The sequence below is a fragment of the Pistacia vera genome, unplaced genomic scaffold (genome assembly GCF_008641045.1).
Source record: "Pistacia vera cultivar Batoury unplaced genomic scaffold, PisVer_v2 Contig1023, whole genome shotgun sequence".
Lineage (NCBI taxonomy): Eukaryota > Viridiplantae > Streptophyta > Magnoliopsida > Sapindales > Anacardiaceae > Pistacia > Pistacia vera.
This window is the reverse complement of record NW_022195054.1, coordinates 72,569-95,193: the sequence shown is the minus strand read 5'-3', so window position 1 is coordinate 95,193 and position 22,625 is coordinate 72,569. Positions and strand designations below refer to the sequence as shown.

Genomic DNA, 22,625 nt, shown 5'->3' with positions numbered 1-22,625 from the left:
CGTTCACTAGCAAAATATTTGTAAATGTGAAATGTGATTGGTGTGATTCATGAGACATATAATTTGGTGTAAAAATTCGGTGTAGAGTCCCGGTGCCTATAGCATTATTGTAATGTGAATGTTATCGTGAAACGTTTCTGATTATGTGAATATAAAGGATTAGATACTTCACCAACCAATTATATTAAGCCACATGTAATTAAATCCACCAATTTAACGCAGCCACGTGTGAACAATCATTCATCAAAACCTTCTAACATGTCAAAATCCACCGGTTTTAAAACTTTAAAACTCTTACATGTCAGTCAAACAAGCAAGTTATATACACACTAATTAGGGGTTCAATATTGTTCTCGTAAAATTGGCGCCTCTGATTTCAAAAATTAATGCACGGATTTAGTTTGATTTTTATTTGATTTAAATTTAAATTTAAGTTTTTAAGAGAGAGAGAAAGAAACCCTAGAATCAATCTAGAGAGAGCAAATGATTGTGAGAACGCCACCACCGAAGAGGCCGAGAGCGCCCGACGTCGACAAACCTATCGTCGAGAGTCCGCCTGGCAGCGGCGGCGGAGGCGGAAGCTCCGGTCGCCGCCTCGTCATCTATGAAGATCCTCCGGTAGCTGCGGTGGCACCAGAGTCGTCTCATCAACCGTCCGATCAATATCTCTGCACTTATCAGTGCCGCCAAATGGTACGATCACTGTTGTTGCGAGCTTAGTCATCAAGGTTAAGTTTAGGCACTTAGGAACGCATTAATTCAAGTGCTATTTCAATAAGTATTGCAAGTGAAAAGTGCTTTTAGAAATGCAAAAATTGAGTGCTTTCAAAAATGTACTCGTATACTTTTTGGTTTTGGAAGAGAAAACACTTGCATAGTTCACTCGAACACTACAAAATGAGTGTAAAGCACTTTAGATTATTTAAAAGAGACGCATTATAAATGTTCGATTTATTGTGATTTCAGAACTTTTGGTATTAAGATTTGATTGCTTCACTTGTTTGGTCTATAGAGTTTGATTGTTTAAATTTGTTCTATATATAAAATTTTTCAGTATTGCATTTGAATTACATAACTCTGTCTCGTTTTTGTAGGTTAAATCAGATTTCATTGATGCTTTAAGCAATACAGAGAAGCAAGTTCGTGACTATGAAGCTAAATTGGAGGAATTAAATGGAAAATTTTGCAAAACGGGTGCGTTTTCTTAGAAAGGGATTACAATATATCTGTAAACATTGCCTTTATTCTAAAATTTTGTATTTCTCTGAGTTATTTTAGAGTAGGTAAGGTTTGACAGCTTTGGTTTATTCTTTGAGTTATTTTTTTTTTCTTCAGGCTAGTATTTCTGATAAACCCTAAGAGAAAAATGATTTTGAAAAGTTTCTATAAAAGAATAGGACAAATTACCAGGGATAATAGACGGTAAATTTCTAAAAGAAGTTAGCAAAGCTATCTTCATAATCTAGGATAAGAAACTTGATGATCTCCTACTCTTATTTTGCTGCTGAATTTTTTTTTCATTTGTTTAATTCTCTATGGATTGCTGTGCAAATTTTTATGAGTGAGTGGTATAAATATTCTTTTCTGCTTCGTTTCTACTCCTGACATTTGTATCATAGAATTGGCATTAGTCTGTCTTGCTAATGTGGTTTAATTCTCGCAGACGCTGAGAGGAAGAAATTTAGGGATCAATTCTTATATGCAGAACAAGAGCTTGCTGCTGCTAAAGGACGGGAGGGGGTGCTACAGGAGAATCTTCTGAAAGAAGTTACAGATTCCCAGGAACGACTGAGAAAACAAATACAATTATGTAGTGAACTTGAGGTACATTTTCATGGTTACTTTTGTGAAAGGAATATACACACTCTATTTGTCTTGTATCCTTTTCTTCTATTAGGGAGTTCTGGTCCCTTATAGATTTCCGAATCAATTAATCATTCATTTTCTTTTTTTGTAGTTTCAGTTCTATTTTGTGCTATTTTGAGTTTTAATGGTCCTTGCTGTGTAACTGCAATTGCTTCACTTAGTTCAGCTGTTCTTTTATTTTTTATGTTCAAATCCTCAAGTCTGTTTTTCAGTAATATTACAAAACTTATAAGTTATAGTGATGTGATCTTGTGTGATGATGAACTTGGGTGTAGTCATGAGAACTAATGATGAGAAAAGAGAAAGATTTTCTATTAGAAGGAACAGAAAAGAAAAAAAAAAAAAAATCCATACGTGTCCAGAAAAATTCTTCCCATACTTATTAATTATTGCCAATATCATCATATGATTTACACTAACTTTATGCTTCCTCTTTTATATCTTTTGAATGTTTTTTTATTTCTATATTGTCATGTCAAATGTGAAACCAAGTCAAATTTCCCCATTGTTGGCATATAGGGAAAGCTTCGAAATGAAAAGAACCTTCGCATGAAAGCGGAATCTGCAGCAACTTCAGCTGAGGAGAAAGCTAGCCTTTTAGAAGGAAAACTAAGCCATGTTTCAGAAAGCATCGAAAGGGAAAAGAAACGCCTTCAAAATGAGCTTACACAGTTGAAGAAGGAATCCAAGTTTTCTATTTCTAGAATAAGTGCAGATGTGAGTAAACTCAACTATTGGTTGAAATGCAATTGGTTTCATTTATGGATATTGTATATCTAAATTAAATTCTGGAATTTACTTGTAGCTTGAAATAATGGAGTGCAAAGCTAATAATGCTGAGAAAGAATCAGAAATACTGAAAGAGCAGTTGGAAGCTCTGAAGGAGCAACTTAATGAGGTTTCTCCCTTTCCTTTTTCATTTTATGTTGTATGTGGGTGTATCTGATGTTTGTTCTTTTTTTTGTCTTTTCATGCCAATTGATATACTTCAATAGTGTATATCTTTTGTTTTTTTTCCATCTATGATGTATATATTGAAGTCATAGTAGCAAGTTGAAATCTCATTTGCTTGACAGTTCATCATAATCTTTTGACTTTTGATGTGATGACTTGTTTTGTTTCTTTGCTGAGAATCATTTATGCTGTTTCATTTTTCAGTGCTTGCAGGAGAAGAGTGAAGTAGAGAAGAAGTTATCAAGTTTCACATTTCAAGAAGTTACTTCTACGGACAATGATATTTTGGTTAAACATTTGCAGGAAGAGATTAGGAACTATGTAAGTTGGATATCTGATTCACTGGTACTTTTTTGTACACTTTCTTTTACTGAGAATTTCCTGTAGTTTTAGTCCAAACTGTATTCATGCTCATAAAAACTACAACCTTACATTTCCCTTATAGAACAATTCCAAATCGACCCTCAACCACCCCTGCCAAACCAACCCCACCTCTGGGCACAAAAAAAAAAAAAAAAAAGAATTTGTTTGTGGTGATGGAGGTGGCATATTTTTACCCTTCCTCGAAGTGTTATAAGTTCTAGAGAGATGGGGTGTTTTCGTTAAATAACATGATGTGTGTGTAGGGATCAGTTCTTTTATATATTTGTTGTATGGCCAAGCAATTATTCTATAGAAACTCTAACTGCTGATGTGCTGAAGTCGAGATCACAATTTAAACAGTATATGATTGTAATGAACTTGCTGCAACGAGAAGAATGGAAATGCCCGAAATTCAAATTAATATTGAAAAGTGATTTTCCATGTGTGCTGAAGAGAGAGCATTCAGGCAAAATCGCATCTATTCTGCATATGATAAGAATTTTGGCTCTGAAACCAGTCATCATACCGCAAGAAACTGGATCTCTCTTCGCTACTTGCTACATTTATATAAATACTTTTCTCATCAGTCATGTTAATTAATATGTTGAAGCTGGATAGTGATCAAGACAAGTGCCGTATCTTATGATTTCACATTTTATGCAAGCAAATTTTTCTTAATTGTATGTTTCATGGATATTTTTTCTTTTATACTAATATATTTGCTTGATTCAACTTCCTATCAGGAGGCTGAGGTACGAGAAGCAAGAAAACTGAAATCAACTCATGAAAACATTGAGTTACTAAAAGAGAAATTGTTGGAAGAAAAGGGCCGCAGAGAGAGAGCTGAAGTAGAACTATCGAAATTGCAAGAAGTTCAGCAAAGTATGAATAAATTAGAGGAAGAATTGTCATCTTGGAAATTGTTGCTTAGGGACATTCCTGGTGTGTCATGTTCTGAAGACATAACTGTGAAGTTTGCAGCTTTGCAGAAGTATGTGGATAGTTACTGTTTTGATAGTTTTGGCTACATAATAGACTGCTTCTTCATGCTTACCTTTCTTTCTGCAATAGGTTGTATTTTAGTTGTTCTGTGACTTGTTTTGGACTGCTTTCTTTTGTTTATCTGGCGGATAGCTTCTTTCCTTTTGATACAATTCCTTTTACTTAAGTGATACAAGCTTATTCTGCTTCATATCACAGAAAGAAAAAAGGGTAGGGTTTTTTCTTTTTGGTTGTCACGCATTCTGGTGCAAAAACAATGCTTGCCCACGCTTGAAGATGGATTTGATGCAGATGTATTCTGTAGTTTGTTCATAACTTTAATTTCGTGTGTGTGATCATGAAGTATGTATAAGTTTTAGTCTGTGATTGAAAGCTGGCAGGTTTTCTTCTTAATAAAGTTTCTGTTGCGTTTTTAACTTCTGGAGTTTTGAATTGCATTTATTTGGGTGAGTATAAGCCGTTGGTTTCTAATGTTTGTGATTTTTTGGTTGAATGCAGGGAGGTTCTTGATAGCATGATGAAGTTAGGCGAGGCAAATGCACAGTTGAAACAAAAGGAGGTGGCATTGGATGCAGCACAACTTGGCAAGCAGAATGCTGAAACTGAGGCTACACTAGCTAAAGAGAAGGCAGAAGTAACTAAATCAGAGGTCAAGCGCATTGAATTGATGGTAATCTTTATTATATGGGCCAATTTTTGCTATTTACATTCTCTAGGAATCTTCTTTTTGTTTCTTCTTCCTCCTTTTTTGCAATTTAAACTAGAGCATTCTTCATTTGGAGGAGTTTACCAGAGGCAGAAATTAGGGAGTCTACTCTGTTTTAATTTGTTGTTGAGTCAAGGCAAGGTCATCTAGATTTACTTTCTTTAACACTCATTTGCCTTGTGAAATAACTGTGTAGCTGTATCTTTACTGCTTGGTTGCTTGATGTAATTGTAATTTGTAGTCAGTATACTGCAAGAACACTTGCCATTACTTGATTCTTTTTCTTGTAGAATTAGGATATGTGGTCATGTGACAACCGAAAGAGACACAGATATGAACTAAATAGGGTTTCATCTTGAACATATGTAGCCATGATAAACTTATAGATTGTTCTAAATCATACTAAATTTGTATAGGGGAGGATCAATCTGAATAAATGTTAAATACAATCTATGAAAAAAGGACTTAAGAATACTTCACATTGGTATTTTGCATATTATACTTTTAAAATATGGATATGCATCATTCGTGAGATGGCTGGAAGCAAGAAATTATGCCATATTAGTCTTGAATTGGTTAGACGAGAGGAAGAATGAATGGGCTACAATTTGATAATCCTTGTGTTTTCATAGTAGTTTTTTAGTGAACACAAGTTATGTATACGTAAATTCTAACGGTGTTGATTATTTGTTGCAGCTTTCTATGGTCACTGAAGAGAGGAATAAGTTAAGAAATATAGTTAATGAATTCAAGAGGCCAAAGAATGATGATGTAGGTGGGGATGAAACGGCTAACAGAACCCTTATTCAGGTACCACAATTCTATTCCTGCTTTCCAATTTGTGCCCCCCTTTTTTTTCCAAATGATTTGTTTCTATCCTTTTGTTTCATTTGTACAGGAGCTTGAATCATCTCTATCCAAGAAGGAAGGTTTCATAGCAGAATTGGAGAGTAATCTACGTGAACAACAAGAAACTAATAATCGTCAACATGATCAAATAAAGTTGCTCAATGAGAGGCTAACCAATGAAGCTAGAAGAATAAAGTCATTAGAGAGGGACAGCGATCGCCTCCGTTCAGAGATCTCTCTTCTAGAGTCCCAGGTATGTGGCAACATATTTGATGGTTTCCTGCACTGATTAGTGAAGCTCTGAATTGCACTCTATAATGGTACTTAAGAAGACCATCTACTATATGAACTTTCCAAATGATGCCTTCATGCACTGCTTTGTTCATGAAATCATGACTTGAATAAATAAGGAAAAGGTTGAAATCAAGGTTTTTGACCTTTGAATCACTTTTAGTTCTTCCTGGTGTCAACTTATCTGATGTTTGGGGAGAGTAAAAAAAAGAAGAAAAAACTTCCAAATAATTAAATCATTTGGGTTGGGTCTACTAATGGACTCAGCACATGTTGTGCTGTAAAGTTGGATGTCACTTTGAGGAGTAAGAAAGCAAGTGCTAGAGTGTGAGCAATTTTCAATTTTCTTAAAGAGTGAAAATTCATTCAGTGAATGTAAAATTTTGTAATTTACAATAATAATTAATACTTGATTCTAATGGTCAAATGTTTTCTAATTGTTTAAATTTCATAGCTTTTATAGTTTTATGTAAATAAAAAATAAAATACATCGAAACAAAGTAATGTGACGATGCTTAATTGGACAAAGAGGGAAAAATGTAGGGTTATAAATCTTAGCACAATCTTGTGTGCCTTGATGCCCACATCTTTTCACAAAATTTGCTGACTCAAAAATTTTATTTGCAAAGTACTTTTTTTCTCATATCTTGTTAATTTTTAGACAGGAAACCAGTCGTCTGCCTAATTGGTCTGTTAGGTGTTTTAAATTTCACATCTTTGTTTTATTATTATTTTTATTTATAAGCAAAACATTCAGATGCTTTGCTCCTTATATATTTAAACTTCAATTTTCTTGTTGTCTGCAGTTGGGTCATGGTGATTATTCTTCTGCGAATACGAAAGTTTTGCGCATGGTAAATACTCTTGCAGTTGATAACGAAGCAAAACAAACTATAGAGGCATTACAAACTGAGTTGCAGAAGACAAAGGAGAAGTTACAGGCTGTTGAAGAGTTGAAGGGTCAATCAGGTATTTTTTTATTTAACTGACAATCTTTTGGTTTTATTATTTTCCATCTATCTTTCTTGTTTGTGGCCCTTGATGTAAAAACAATGGCTAAGAGAAATTTATATGGGAAGTTAGATATGGAGGCATGAGTAGAAAATCATACTACTGGGATGTTGCATAATCTATTTAGCTACCACTAATTGATGTCTGCTTAAATGTAATTGTATTAAAAAATTTGTTATTCCTTAATAATATAGTTTTTTAAGGATGTTGCTGTTCATCATCTAAGCCCTTTGGATCGAACTGTTAATAAATTAGATCTTTTCTCTGATTTGTTGTTTTATCAAGTATATAGGTGATGCTGGAAAATTAGTGGACTCCTATATATCTGGGAAAATAACGCAGCTAAAAGAGCAAATTGCAACTCTTGAAAAGCGTGAAGAAAGGTGAGTAACCCGTTGTAATATATAGGTACTTGATGCCTTATTTAATTGCATTATAACTGAAGCATTTTGATTAAACATGTGGAACAGATATAAGACTGTTTTTGCGGATAGAATCTCAGTTTTCAGGAGAGCTTGTTGTGAACTTTTTGGTTACAAGGTATCATTTTTATTGCCTATTGCTTTCAGTAATTTCATAATATTTTACCTTTGCTTCCATTGGGATCTTGAAGGTTAGTCACCATGGTTGTCAAGTGTTCAATTTGGGGTGTAAACCCCAATCAATAGTAACATCTTGGTGATAGTTTTTTGCTTTTTTTAAGCCCATCGTTTGGTCATGGACTAGAATGCGTGATAGAGAGGAACACTTGTGGATGGTGGATAGTATTTCACCTTAATCTAAACAATTACCAAACATTAATATGTATGTGGTTGGGGGCAGAAGATGTACAAAATGAGTTAGAGAGGATGATCTGCATTGTCTTGACTTGTTCATACGTGTAGGTTCAAATCCTAAACAGTGTTTCGCTTAAGTCTCTGTTACACAGTTGTGCTTTAGGCAGGCAGCGTTTATATACAAGGGCTAAGGATGTTACTTTTTAAATATTGAGTCTACCTAGGATTCCCCTTAACCAAGATCTTCATTTCTTTTAATGTTTATATGCTTTTTGTTTGATTTCTGTGTCAGATTGTAATGGATGAGCATCAGCGTTCTAACGGAATCTCTGTACCACATTTCACTTTGCAATCTATTTATGCTCAAAGTGACGACGAGAAGCTTGAATTTGAATATGAATCAGGGAATACAAATGTTCTGGTAAGATGGTGAATAGTGTTTAAATTCAGATGTCTGATAAATTGCCGGTGTTGTCTCCAATATACATCTTTTGGGGTTTGAATTGAGGGATTCCTGGCTTTTAGGTATATTTTGTGCCTTTATTGCCTTGTGATGAGAACCCACTCCTAAAACTCNGTTTGGTCATGGACTAGAATGCGTGATAGAGAGGAACACTTGTGGATGGTGGATAGTATTTCACCTTAATCTAAACAATTACCAAACATTAATATGTATGTGGTTGGGGGCTGAAGATGTACAAAATGAGTTAGAGAGGATGATCTGCATTGTCTTGACTTGTTCATACATGTAGGTTTAGTCAAATCCTAAACAGTTTTTCGCTTAAGTCTCTGTTACACAGTTGTGCTTTAGGCAGGCAGCGTTTATATACAAGGGCTAAGGATGTTACTTTTTAAATATTGAGTCTACCTAGGATTCCCCTTAACCAAGATCTTCATTTCTTTTAATGTTTATATGCTTTTTGTTTGATTTCTGTGGCAGATTGTAATGGATGAGCATCAGCGTTCTAACGGAATCTCTGTACCACATTTCACTTTGCAATCTATTTATGCTCAAAGTGACGACGAGAAGCTTGAATTTGAATATGAATCAGGGAATACAAATGTTCTGGTAAGATGGTGAATAGTGTTTAAATTCAGATGTCTGATAAATTGTCGGTGTTGTCTCCAATGTACATCTTTTGGGGTTTGAATTGAGGGATTCCTGGCTTTTAGGTATATTTTGTGCCTTTATTGCCTTGTGATGAGAACTCACTCCTAAAACTCAACAAAACAGTAAAATAATAATAACCAACAGTCAAGAAATAGGAAGAAAATAGATATGTGTATTGATATTCAACAAACTGATAACAATGGCAGCAAATAACAAAATATACCCAGCATATCAACCCAAAAGGACAAAAACCCATGGAAGTTTTCTGCCAACATCCCTTCAATCCACTGTTTGCTATCTTATTTCATTTTTCTTATCCCCTCATTATCCTGGTCCCATCACCTTGAAAGGTTATTAATGTCACAAGTATATTTTGGGAAATGCCGAAAATTGTGGTTGAACTTTTTCTCTTTTATATTTAAATTAATTTTAATAAAAAAAATATATAAAGAATTTTACAAGTGCCATATTTATTTTATTTTATTTTCCAGGTGAACAATTACACATCGCAGCCCGAGATTTCTCGCCAGGTATGAAACATAACTTTTTCCTGCCCCCTTTTTTTTTTTTTTTTTTTTAAATTTTACGTTTGCAAATACACACGTATTTTGTGAACTCGGTAGAGTATCACTTTTCTTGTATCTGTTCTGTCCGTAAAATATGTTGTACACGTACCAGGAACTGTGGTATCTCCAATGACCTCTATAAACGATTTTCTTTTTATTTTTTTAGTATTCTGAGTAATATTACTATATACATATTTCCCTTTCTTTTTCGGTTACACATCTAAATCTTTTTTATTTTTTGGCAGATCGACATATTTGTTCGGAAGATGAACTCAATTCCAGCTTTCACTGCTAACTTAACAGTGGAGTCGTTCAACAAGCGAACTTTATCGTAAGACAAATATAAATTTAGCAGTAGACCTGGAGTATTTTTTATTTTATTTTATTTTTTTCCGATCTCAAAAATTGTATATTTTTCACCTTAAGTTACATCTCCTTACATTTCTTTGATTGAATGTTATTTTGTACTCTTTCAATTGGATTGTATAGTACTAAAACTCAAAATAGTCTAATGTGATGCACTCGAAATCGTCCTAGGGGGGATCTTCGATTTTGCGCGAGAATATTTCCTTTTCATCTTCCAACATCCATTCGAAGTTTTTATCTCTACTGTCAAACTTAGTACCACAAGGATTTTAGGGTTTCAATCTTGTACAAGAAGGAAACTATTTCATCCGTGTCCTTCTTCCATCTTCCAGAAGCTATTTGTGAAGAGTACTTGTCTCACGGGGCTGTGAGTGTAACTGGTACTGTGGTTGCAGCAGCTTGAAATGAGGATTGTGGTTCAAGGTTAAGCAATGTTTTATTTTGTCTCAAGTTTTTGAATTAGGGTTTATAAGCATGGCTGTGGGCATCGAGTTAAAAGGGTAGAATATTGTAACTCAAATTTTAGATCACGTCCCATTTATTGCATATATATATATAGTAAAACCTTTTTATAGGGATACTCTATATAAAGATAAAATCTACATAGTCATAAAAAATTTTAGTCCTTATATATATATATATATATATAGTAAAACCTTTCTATAGGGATACTCTATATAAGGATAAAATCTATATAGTCATAAAAAATTTTAGTCCTAATTTAGGATAATTATAAATAAGAATAACCTCATATTGCAATAAGTTATAATTTTTCTAATTTCCGTCTTAAGGAAAGTTGCATTCACATAGTTATAATTATCTGTATATTATTAAAAAATATATGTTATGTTACATTAAAGATTTAAGATGAAATAAAATATTTATTTAAAGTTGTTTGAGATAATGATTTATATTTTAGAGTTGTTATCATATTTTTTACCTCACTAGTATGTAATAACTTGCTAACATGGACACCTTTTTGTTGAAGCCAAAATATTTTTAGCTTCTTAAGCATGTTTAGAGTTTCATGACACGAAACTTTTTGTATTTTTGTACTATCATCTTTAGTATTATTTCCTTCATCTTTTTGTCTAATTGTAGCAATGGTTTCTTCTTCGGTTAAAGCATTAACGATTTGTTACTCATTTGGATAATCGAGGAAGACAATATCCATTCGATTAGTGTAGTGAAATTGTCAAATTTGATCACTCAATTTTGCAATGACTCTTTTATTTTTCTCGTCCACTTCATCTGTAACTTGCAATTTATCGAAATCGGGGGTCCTAATTTTGTAATGCTTAAAACCATTGGCAATTGTCTGTGGCTTCACATTAATTGATCATGCATCAATTGCATTTATAGTTCCATCAATGACATTTATCTTTGCTGGTTCCAAGACACGGTCTTTTATCCATTTCAAAAGTAGGCAATTCAAGGGCTGAATTGAAATTCTAATACTACTAAAATATGAATTGAAATCCTAATACTGTACTACTAAAACATGAATTAAAAAATAAGAAATTAAAACTATAATTTTTGTAACTACACCTCTATTAAATTATAACCTCCTTATAGTAATAAAATTAGTTAGTCTCACCATTATGACTATAGAGAGATTTTATTATATATATATTAGTGGGATTAGATTAATTTATTACTATAAGGATATTATAAATTAACAGATGTGTAGTTATCAAAATTACTGTTTTGATTTCTTATTTTATAATTCACGTTTTAGTAGTATGTATCAGAATTTTAATTAATTGTTTTAGCAGTATTAGGATTTCTTGTTTACTTTTAGTATTACTGTTTTTTTTTTTTTTTTTAATATTTCATGTTTTAGATAAATATTTTATTTTATCCTAAACTTATAAATGTAACATAACATATTTTTTTTTTACAATATACATATAACTATTGCTATGTGGAGACAACTTTTTAAGACGGGAATTAGAAAAATTAGAAAAAGTAAAGCTTATTATAATGTAGAGTTTATTCTTATTTATAACTATCTAAAGTTAGAATTAAAATTTTTTATGATTACATAGAAGTTATTTCTACGTAGAGTAAAGATTTTAATATATATATAAAACTCATAAAAGTTTGAATTAGAAAAAGGAAGAATGGTAGATTTGTACTGGTATATATGTGTGTGTGTGTGTGTGTGTGTGTGTGTGTGTGTGTGTAAGTTTTGTAGCCATTCAGACGCAGCCACGTCGCACGTTGACGTAAGCGGCATGTTCCTGCCAGTGCAGTGGGTGTGCGCCAGGCTGGAGAAGATCCACGTGTCCAATCCCTGCAAACGTCGAGTAAATCACTCGAGCAGGTGAACAACGGGACACAATGAAGGATTTGCACGGCAATCTGACCCACTCCCTGATTTAGTAATCATTACCTCAATTCATCCCACTATAAATAAAGGGATCCTCTCCCATTTGTGGGATTAGTTAATTTCTCTCTGGAATAGCATATATACTCTCTCTCTTTCTCCCTTGTAACATCTTGTAAGTCAGCTCGTTGAACGCGACCTGATCTCAAATATATTAATACGATACTTGTGGACGTAGGATTCACTTTCTTAAGCATCTGAACCACTTTAAACACTGTTCTTCTTCTTCTATTTAGTTCAATACCCCCTTACACGTGTGTCTTCTAAGTCAGCTCAACATTTCCCACGTGCGTTTAGTTGGTGTCAAAATCTCGCATCAACAATTTGGCACTAGAAGGAGAGCCTGATTTAGTATTCGTCCTTCATCAGGAGAATCTCTGACTAATCAGTCCCACCAACAGTAAATGGCTCGCAGATTCGAACTTGAGCGAACCAATCATGGTGAGGAAGAGATCCCCTAAGTACAAGAGGGCACTTCTTCTAAAGTGCCTCCAGCCCCACAAAATCTCGTAAGGGATATCCCTTCGAGCTCACGGCTTGATCCAACCATCATAAGCTACCTGGAGAGGTTCAACAATACTTTCCAAACGGTCAACAAAAGGCTGGACCGCTTGAATCGGGTTACGCCACCCGAATCAAATAGAGTGATGCCACCGTAAAAAAAGCCTGCAGGTTGCATGAAAGTGCGGAAAAGGGTGATAGCCCGTGCCATGCGTACTGCAATGCGTCAAAGAAAGGGAAAACAGGTGGCGAACAGCGGGCTGAAAGGCTCCGAGGGACCAGCAAACATCGATCGCACCCCGGGTAGAATACCCGTGGCGCGCAAATTTGGTGACATGTCGCAGCCCGAGCTGTCTCGTGCCACGTTGCGCGAGCACTCCCACAAAAGTGCAAGGCGGGGAGATTCCTATTATCGCCAAAATGACAACTCCGATAGTTGTCGCGTGGGAAGTTCCCACCGTTCGCGGGTTGGTTCGCACCACTGTGGAGGTCGGGAAGGTTCCCCGGACAATTCAACGCCATCGCACGGCTCTAGCCAGCGTGCGTTAGAGCAGCTGGAACTGCCAGCCGAGGAGAGAAGGAATCCGAACTTCAGACTTTCCTCAACCGCAACTGTGAGGGTTGAACCCGCGTTGGGGAGAGCAATCCCCAGATGGCTCCGCTACCTCAGATTGAAGGGTTATAGAGAGCTCTAGATCAACTAAAGGCTCAGCAAAATGAGCGAGGGCAGGTCGCAGAGGCGTCTCCCTTCTCTACGGCTGTGTTAGTCGTCCCTCTCCCATCCAGATTTAGAATGCCCGATATGCGGGCGTTCGATGGGAATTCTGATCCGCAAGATCATTTGTACGAATTCAACGACCTGATGGAACTTCACCAAGTTTCTGACTTGGCAAAATATTGATGCTTGGTAGTAACTCTTACATCTCATGCCAAGCGATGGTTGAGATCGCTCCCGGCGAGATAATCAGCTCGTGGAATCAAATGAGCTCGACATTCTTGAGACACTTCCAAGCGAACAGGAAGTTCTCAACGCCTTTGAGCTACCTCAGCAACATAAGGCAAGAGAGGGATGAATCCCTCCAATCTTACATCGACAGATTCCACAGAGAGCTCCATAAAGTAGCTCACACTCTCGAAGAGTCTGTTCAGACTCTCATCATCGCGGGAGTTCGTCCACAAATAGATTTGTGGAAGGAGCTGCAATCAGAGGACGATGTTTCTCTCACCCGCTTCTACAGTCTTACATAGAAATACCTCCATATTGAGAACTCCGTGGCAGAGCTCAACCGCCACGACCCCAGTCCTTCAGGTAGTATGCCAGGTCGGGGGGAAAATAGGAGGGTTGATCGTCGATGGGCTAACGATGATCAGTGAAAAGGAAAGAAACAGCGGTTTGAGCCCAAGAAGTCTTATACTCTAGTTACTCGTCGCGATCGCAACAAGAATCAATATACCCCTTTGAATGCATTTGTCTCGGCCATTCTTGACAAGTTAGAAGAGGCTGGCCTGCTTAGAGAACTTAAGCCCATGAAAAATCCCCCTTCAGCTAGAAACAGTAAAAAGTACTGTCGTTATCATCGGGACAATGGGTATCACACCGATGAGTGCCGGACTCTCAAGCAGGTAATCGAAGACTTTATCAAACAGGGGCATTTCAAAGAGCATGTTGATGACTTTGCTCTCGTAAGGGAGAAAAATCAAGAGGAACCAGGTAAGAAGCATCGTGATCGCAAGGGTATCTGTAGCGTAGGGATAATTTTTGGGGGACCACACCTCGGGGGAAACTCGCTAGGTGCCCAAGAAAGATATGCTCGCGCAGCTCTTCATGACCCTATCCGTGTGATGAACATGACGCAACGACCATCAAAGGTTCGTAAAGAGGAGGAAATCACATTCTCTGAAAAAGACACAGTCTGATTGCATTATCCCCACGACGATGCTCTCGTCATCAGGCCTCAAATAGGGCGCTGCGACGTCCACAGAATGTTGGTGGACAACGGAAGCGCTGTGAACATCTTGTTCCAGTGAGCTTTCGAAAGGATGAAATTGGATGATGCCGACCTGAAGCCCGCCTCTATCCCCCTATATGGTTTTACAGGGGATCACCTGATCCCTAAAGGAACAATCTCGCTTCCAGTCACGCTGGGTGGCTCCAACGAGGTGACCAGGGTCATTGAATTCTTGGTAGTGGATTGCCCCTCCGCTTTCAATGGCATCCTAGGGCGACATCTACTAAGAAACTTCAAGGAAATCACTTCGATCTACCATCTCAAGATGAAGTTCCCCACCCCGACGGGGATAGGGGAAGTAAGCAGATCTCAGCGCGTGTCTCGCGATTGATATGTAAGTGCAGTGCAGATGGCGTGCAAGGGGAAAGGTATCCCGTGTAGCATTCTCGAGTAGGCAATGGCGATTAGTCAGATCGAACCACAGCTGGCCCAACTGAGGATAATATAGATCCTCATATCCAGGAATGCCCTTCCAGTGGGCCAGTTGAGGACCTATCGGAAGTGTCAATCGACCAGAACGGGTCAAGCCGAGTGTTGAGGATTGGAAGCAATCTCAACCCCCAGCTCTCTACTAACCTGACCATCTTCCTTAGAGAAAATATTGATGTGTTCGCATGGACGCATGCCGATATGGTCGAGATCAGCCCAAACATCATTTGTCATGCCTTGAACATCGCTAGTGAAGCTAGGCCAGTCCGCCAGATAAGAAGAGCGATGGATCCAAAGCGATATGCTGCCTTGAAAATCGAGGTAAATAATCTCCTTTAGAATGGGTCCATTCGAGAAGTGCTCTACCCGAGCTAGGTTGCCAACCCGATTCTAGTAAAGAAGCCCAAGGTAAGTGGCGGACCTGTGTTGACTTCACTGACCTCAACAAAGCCTGCCCAAAAGACAACTTTCCCCTACCCAGGATCGACCAGCTCGTTGATACCACCTCCGGGCACGAGCTGTTGAGTTTTATAGACGTATACTCGGGATACAATCAAATTTCGATGTATGCGCTGGACAAAGAGCATACCTCATTTGTTACAGATCGGGGGCTATATTACCATAAGGTTATGTCCTTCGGCCTGAAAAATGCTAGATCAACTTACCAGCGACTGGTTAACCAAATGTTTTTCGAGCAGATCGGGAAGTCGATGAAAGTCTCTATTGATGACATGCTAGTTAAGTCGCATGTCGCTTCAAATCACATAGCGCATCTCGCTGAGATGTTCGACATCCTCCGGAAGTACAAAATGAAGCTAAGTCCTTTCAAATGCTCATTCAGAGTATCCTCAAGAAAATTTCTAGGGTACATGGTTAACTAGAGGGGAATAGAGATCAACCCCAAGAAAATCCAAGCTCTCCTCGACATGAAAAGTTTGACCAACCGAAAACAGGCTCAGAGTCTCAATAGGCAAATAGTGGCACTCAGTTGCTTCATATCGAGGACAACAGATCGTTGCTTGCCATTCTTCAATATACTCAAGGCCAATAAAAAGTTTAAGTGGACTCCCGAGTGTGAACATGCATTTTAGAGCATTAAAGAGCACCTCGGAAAATCACCTCTTCTGTCCAAGCCTCTCCTGCAAAAAATTCTCCTCCTATATCTATTCATCTCTCAGTACGTGGTCAGTGCAACTTTAGTTCGGAAAGAGAGCAGGGTTCAATGGCCAATTTATTACGCGAGCAAACGTCTGTTGGATGCCGAGATGCGGTATCCGAAAATGAAGCGATTGGCTTATGCCCTGCTAATCGCCTCCAGAAAGTTGCGACCTTACTTCCACGCCCACACAATCCATATAATGACTAGTTACCCGCTCAAGCGAGTCCTCCAGAAGCCAGAGGCATTGGGTAAATTGCTCAAGTGGGCTATATAACTAAGTTAGTTCGATCTGCAGTATAGACCGAAAGCAACCATCAAAGGGCAAGCTGTTGTCGATTTCATCTCAGAATTCTCATATCACTTGATAAAGGAATCCGAGCAACAAGCCAACGAAGTTACTCAAGAAACTGTTTAAAACCTGTCGACCTAGAGCCTGTATGTCGATGGATCATCGAACAGGAAATAGGTGGGGGCAGGCCTTCTCCTCTTGAGTCCCAAAGGGACTCACATTCATGACATTCTCTATTTCGGGTTCAAAGCGACCAACAATGAGGCCAAGTATAAAGCTCTACTCATTGGATTGCAGTTAGCAAGAGAAATGAGATCAACCGCGATTAGCATCCACAACGACTCCATGCTGGTTGTCAACCAAATTTTGGGGGAATATCAGACCAAGGAATAAAACATGATCGGCTATTTGAAGAAAGCTAAGGCCGCACTCGAGTCGTTTAAGCACTTCACGATCACACAAATTCCTAGGGGCAACAATTATGTCTCAGATGCCTTGACAAAGATAGCCTCATCGCTGGATTCAGACGTGCTAGAGAGCATTCCTGTTCAATTCATGGAGGCCCATAGTATCAGTTCGCCCGAACAGGCCGTGAATATAATTGAATCAGTCTCCTGGATAACCCCTATCATTCAGTATCTCTGAGACGGGATCTTGCCTAACAACAAGGTCGAGGCAAGAATCCTGCGAACAAGAGCTGCTCGTTACACACTCATAGGAGATCAACTGTACAAGCGAGGGTTTAACACCCATCTTCTCCTATATGTAACCGATGAAGAAGTATACTATATCATGAGAGAGATACATGAAGGAATCTGTGGTAATCACACGGCCGCACGATCCCTCACCAACAAGGTTGTTCGTTAAAGGTATTACTGGCCTCTGATTCAAGAAGACACCTACAACTTTGTTAAAACATGTGACAAGTGCCAACGGTTCGCAAACGTACCGCGAGCTCCTTCCCACCAACTGGTAACCATGTCCAGCCCCTAGCCATTCTCCATGTGGGGAATCGATCTCATCGGACCTATGCCAGTTGGTAAAGGGGAGTCAAGTATGTGATGGTCGCGCTAGACTACTTCACCAAGTGGGTCGAAGTAGAGCTATTGGCCGCAATCACCACCAATAAGCTCAAGGACTTCGTCTTCAAAAATATTGTATGCCTCTATGAGATTCCTCATACCCTTATCTCTGATAACACGAAGTAGTTCGATAACGAGGAGATCAAGCATTTTTGCGAAGAGTTGGGTATCTATAAGAAATTTGCCTTAGTCGCGAGGCCGCAAGCAAACGGTCAAGTTGAAGTTGTCAACAAAACCATCAAGCACACTCTGAAGGCCAAACTTGGCGCAACCAAGGGAAATTGGGCCGACGACCTTCCTGAAGTTCTGTGGGCATACAGGACAACTCCGAGAACCTCTACCTTAGAAACCTCTTTTTCGCTAGCATATGGCTGCGAAGCAATGATCCCTGTGGAGGTAGGAACTGGTTCACTTCAGAGGGACCTGTTTAACGAGACAGACAACAAGGCGCTTATGCACGCAAGTCTGGATCTAGTTGAAGAACATCGCAAAAAGGCTCAGCTAAGAATAGCAGCCTATCAGCAACGTGCGAAAAGGTTCTTCGACTCTAAGGTTAGAATAAGAGATTTCCAGGTCAGCGATCTCGTTTTAAAGGAAGTTCTTCTTGATACTAGAGAACCAAGTGCGGGAGTTTTAGAACCAAACTGGGAAGGCCCATACCGCATCGCCAAAGTGATAAGACCGGGGACTTATCATCTCAAAAGGCTAAATGGTTTCGAAGTACCACGAGCTTGGAATGCTAAACATCTCTGACCATATTATTAATAATTCCGAACTCAGTTTTTCCTTGTAAAGATGTTACTTTTCTTAGTCCTTGTAAATAAAAGACGTCTTTTTGCAATTATCTTTCCATGTGTATAATTATGTTCGCATAGATTTGTATCAATGTTATTGTAAACAATTATAAATGCGATCTTATGTGTAACATATAGAGTACGAAAATTGTAAGTATTCACAACAGATTAAGAAAGCCATCTCTTTATTTATAAAATAAAAAAGGAGTACAAAAAGTGAGCATGGGAAAAGCAGTACAAAAAGTAAGAGCAATCATTGGCCTTCATCCCCAACTCCCGGAGGTGCGACCTTATCGTCCCTAGGCTGATCGCCATCCACCTGGCTGGCTGCGGGCTCCTTTAGGACATACTCCAAATGCTCTTCCAGGTTAGGTCCTCGGGCGGCCTCCGTTGCATTCTCATCATCAATCTGCGCCATGGATCTGAAGATGTCCCGGTATTCCTCTGAGAGGTCTGACAGATCCATTTCGGGATTCCTCAATCGTAGGGCATAGATGGACTGAATTGCCCATTCAGCAGCCTTCTTCTCGATCTCCAACCCTTGTCGCTGCATCTCTTCGATCAGCGAAGTAACTCGGCCCTGGCTAACTTGGAGTTCGGCCTCAAGCGCCCACCTTTGCTTTTCGGTGGCCTCCCATAGCTCCACCCTTTCCCACTCTGCTCGCAAGGCCCGTTGGGAGGTCATTTGTAGCTCCTGCTCTTTCTTGCCAGCCTCTTTGGTAAGTCTGGCCACCGTCATCTGGAGCTCCTTTACCTCATTATCGTGCTTCTCTAGCTCGGCCTTCTGAAAGTCCACCGTACGAAGAGCAGCATTCCTTTCATTCAGGTACTGGTTCACTGAAACTGTGGATAAGTCTTTCTTTGCTTCATCGGCTTCTAAGTCCCGTTTAAGCTGCGTGTTCTCTTCTCTCAACGTGACCATCCCCTCGGCAGCTTCCAACTAGACCTTTCGTAGGGACAAATGCATGGAGAGTAGAGCCTTTGAACGAAAAGAGTAACAAGTTAGTTTCCTTGCTACTGAAAAGAATAAATGTAAAGTCCTCGCTGAGGACAGCTCATTCTACCTGGCTCAGGTGCTGAAGGGATATGGACATCAGGTCTACAGGGTTGGAAGTTACAAACTTCTCAAAAGCCTCCGTGAGCCCGCACTCCAGCAGGGTAAAAACATAGGTGTGTTTGTGCCCACACCTCCAGCAAGAGTCGTATCGCTTGCTGATTCCTTGCCCGGTCTTCTCCCAGGGTCTGTGGCCTTTCTTTGCCTTGTTCGTGGCTCCCCCGGAGCAATGGAGATGCCAGTCGCACCCTTGGAAGGCCCTCCCAAGCAGAACGCTTGGTATGGCTGCGACTTCTTGGGCTGAACACCCAAGCCCTCCGGTTCGGACTCTGACTCTTCGGTCCGAAGTTGCTTTTGCTTCTTGGACTTTTGGGCCATGGTCTTGTGCTTTGGGGTGAACAGTCGAAGGTTGGGGAACCCTAGCAGGTCATACTAGAGCACCCGTCGGTGTCCCTCTGACGGAGGGATCGTTGGGAGCTGCTCCAGCTGGTCCGGTGGCGCTTACTTGGGGGAAGGTAAACTGCCTCGGTCGTGGCGATCTGAGCACCTTGGGAGGCATGGTCGCTGCATGCGAACATCGTTAGCAAAACAGTTCACTGCATGAATAATCAAAAAGCAGGCTTAGGTTAAAAAGCTTACTCGATGTGGTCTCTAAGGTTGCTTCAGGGTTGAAGAAACCGTACTTCCGTAAATATGCGGTTGTCATGAGCAGCCTTGCGTCGCGACTCTCTTCGGGTAAAAAACTGAAGGTAGTGACTCTGTCTGGATCCTTGAGTAGCGATAACCTAGTCGTTTTGTTAATTGTGAAGAAACAAAGAGCTCATTGGCGAAGACTAAAAGGGAAATTCGCGACATCAAAAGAAAGGAGAACCTACTCGGCTCCAGAAAATGGCAAATGCCATCGTATTGAAAGAAAAACAACTTCGTCTCGTATGCCCCTACATTGCTGGGGTAACTATGTTTTCCCGCTTCTATCGTAGAGCACTTAGAGAGGTAGAAGGAGTCCTTGTCCTTACTCTTCTTCAGTATGTACGAGCAATCGAGCTCTAGCACGGTTAGCTCGCCCAATCCGTTTTCGTTGCAGGCGATATACATAGTCACTACTATCATATATGTGTTCGGCGTTAGCTGTAGCGGTGCGATCCCGAAATGATCGAGCACCGACCTAACAAAAGGGTGGAAAGGGATCAACCCTCCACTCTTGAAAATTTTCTCGGAGATCGCAACCATCCCTTATGGCGGACTCTGAGCTATATGTATCCTATCTTGGAAGACCTCCACGTTGAGAGCGTATTGGTCTACCACCTTTTGAATGTCCTCGGCAGTAATCATCGATAAGATCTCTTGAGGGGGACCTGCTGGAGCATTCTGTATAGGTGAGCTGGTCCCCTCCTCAATTCTAGTCGTGGGGAGTCCATTCTACTGCGGTCTAAAAAAAGCGACATGTAGGGAATCATTCAGTCCTCATACACTGTTTCGTACGATGACGTGGAGGAGAAAGTAAAAAGCTTCCTCCTTTAAGCCCTAGAAAAACCCTAACATAATACTTTTAGAGCCACCATCAAATGGCTCAAACCCAAGGAGAATATTTCATCTCCGATCAACTACCGACAGACTATCATCCCACGGCGACTATCGAAAACAAGAAATAATAATAAAAGTGGCAGAAAAACCATCCTTACCTCTTGGAATGAGAAGATGAATCCTTCTGCTTCGAATATCAAACGCGCACCAATCTGACAGACTAAGAACCAAGGCTCACAAAAATTTTTGCTCTCTCTGAGAAGGTGAGTATTGTGGCATTACCTGAAGTGAGCTTGGGGTTTTATAGTGAAGGAAGTGGCGCTTTGGTTTTCCGAAGTCAAACGACGTTTGGGCAGAAAACGCATCTGACCGTTGATCGCGACCACATGTCGCAAATCAATGAAGAAGAGTGACCATCACGCTTTGAGAAACCAAATCGTTGTTCTCTTCCGTTAAAACACTCAAGCGATGGCACGTTTCCCTCCTCCACATTAAATGCACATAGCTAGCACTTATTGCACACATGACACATCCGCATTTAATGCTCTGATAAGGAATGTCGTTTCAGCATGACTCGCATTTAATGCGCATGGCTAGCACTTATTGCACACATGACACATCTGTCAGAGCAAAAGATATTTCATTAAATGTATAAGCTACAAAAGTGCAACGGATAACATCTAAAAAGGTTATTATATAGAACACTCTTCGTCTTATGTCAGTCGCGAAGCGACGTGACTCTTCTATCTTGTCTTATGTCAGTTGCAAAGTGACGCGATTCCTCGTCTTCAGCAAAAAATTCCACTAAGTGCAATAAGGTCGCAGACCTAGGTCGAAAACCAGTCATTGTTATAGCACTAAACATGGTCTAAGAATAGGCCGTTGACCCTAAGAGTAAGCCATTTCAGGTTGCCTATATGGAAATGTTTCTTCGACCTCTTTGCAGTTAGGTCGGATCGACCACTATCTCTTCAAACGCATCAAATCAAGGCATAATATGTAGTTTCCAAGGTTCGATTCTCAAACCTTAAAAACTATGGGACTTCTGTTATGCCTGGAAAAGTAGGGCTGACGCAGAACCCTGTCAGTGTAAGCAGTCAAAGCTTAGGTAAGTCCTACAGTCATTCAGACGCAGCCACGTCGCACATTGACGCAAGCGGCATGTTCTTGCCAGTGCAGTGGGTGTGCGCCAGGCTGGTGAAAGGCTGGAGGAGATCCACGTGTCCAATCCCTGCAAACGTTGAGTAAATCACCGAGCAGATGAACAACGGGACGCAAGGAAGGATTTACACGACAATCTGACCCACTCCCTGATTTAGTAATCATTACCTCAATTCATCCCATTATAAATAGAGAGATTTTCTCTCGTTTGTGGGATTAGCTAATTTCTCTCTGGAATAGCATATATACTCTCTTTCTCTCTTGTAACCTCTTGTAAGTCAGCTCGCTGAACGCGACCTGATCTCAAATATATTAATACGATACCAGTGGACGTAGGATTCGCTTTCTTAAGCATCTGAACCACTTTAAACAC

General features: G+C 39.5%; 1 protein-coding gene across 2 annotated transcripts; it reads left to right on the top strand.

Annotated features, from left to right (window-relative positions):
• Positions 1–324: 324 nt before the first annotated feature.
• LOC116122669 (mitotic spindle checkpoint protein MAD1) lies at positions 325–10,060 on the top strand. 2 transcript variants are annotated; one of them, XM_031408506.1, is made up of 16 exons: positions 325–693; positions 1,095–1,194; positions 1,664–1,824; positions 2,386–2,583; positions 2,672–2,764; positions 3,025–3,141; positions 3,927–4,174; positions 4,684–4,855; positions 5,588–5,701; positions 5,790–5,993; positions 6,838–7,000; positions 7,335–7,425; positions 7,513–7,582; positions 8,111–8,239; positions 9,421–9,459; positions 9,741–10,060. In XM_031408506.1, exons 1-16 carry the CDS (start codon positions 484–486, stop codon positions 9,828–9,830), a joined length of 2,199 nt encoding a protein of 732 aa, XP_031264366.1. In that variant the 5' UTR covers positions 325–483; the 3' UTR covers positions 9,831–10,060. The 2 variants fall into 2 exon arrangements, 1 of the variants encoding a protein (XP_031264366.1); XR_004126936.1 differs by lacking the exons at positions 8,111–8,239; positions 9,421–9,459; positions 9,741–10,060 and having other exon boundaries at positions 7,328–7,425; positions 7,513–7,556.
• The last annotated feature ends 12,565 nt before the right edge of the window (positions 10,061–22,625 follow it).

Bases quoted from the DNA above. Each gene is read 5' to 3' on its own strand.
- LOC116122669 (XM_031408506.1), top strand. From the start codon at position 484: ATGATTGTGAGAACGCCACCACCGAAGAGGCCGAGAGCGCCCGACGTC. The intron at 7,001-7,334 runs GTATTTTTTTAT...TCAAGTATATAG, and splicing joins AGAGTTGAAGGGTCAATCAG to GTGATGCTGGAAAATTAGTG. The intron at 9,460-9,740 runs GTATGAAACATA...ATTTTTTGGCAG, and splicing joins AGCCCGAGATTTCTCGCCAG to ATCGACATATTTGTTCGGAA.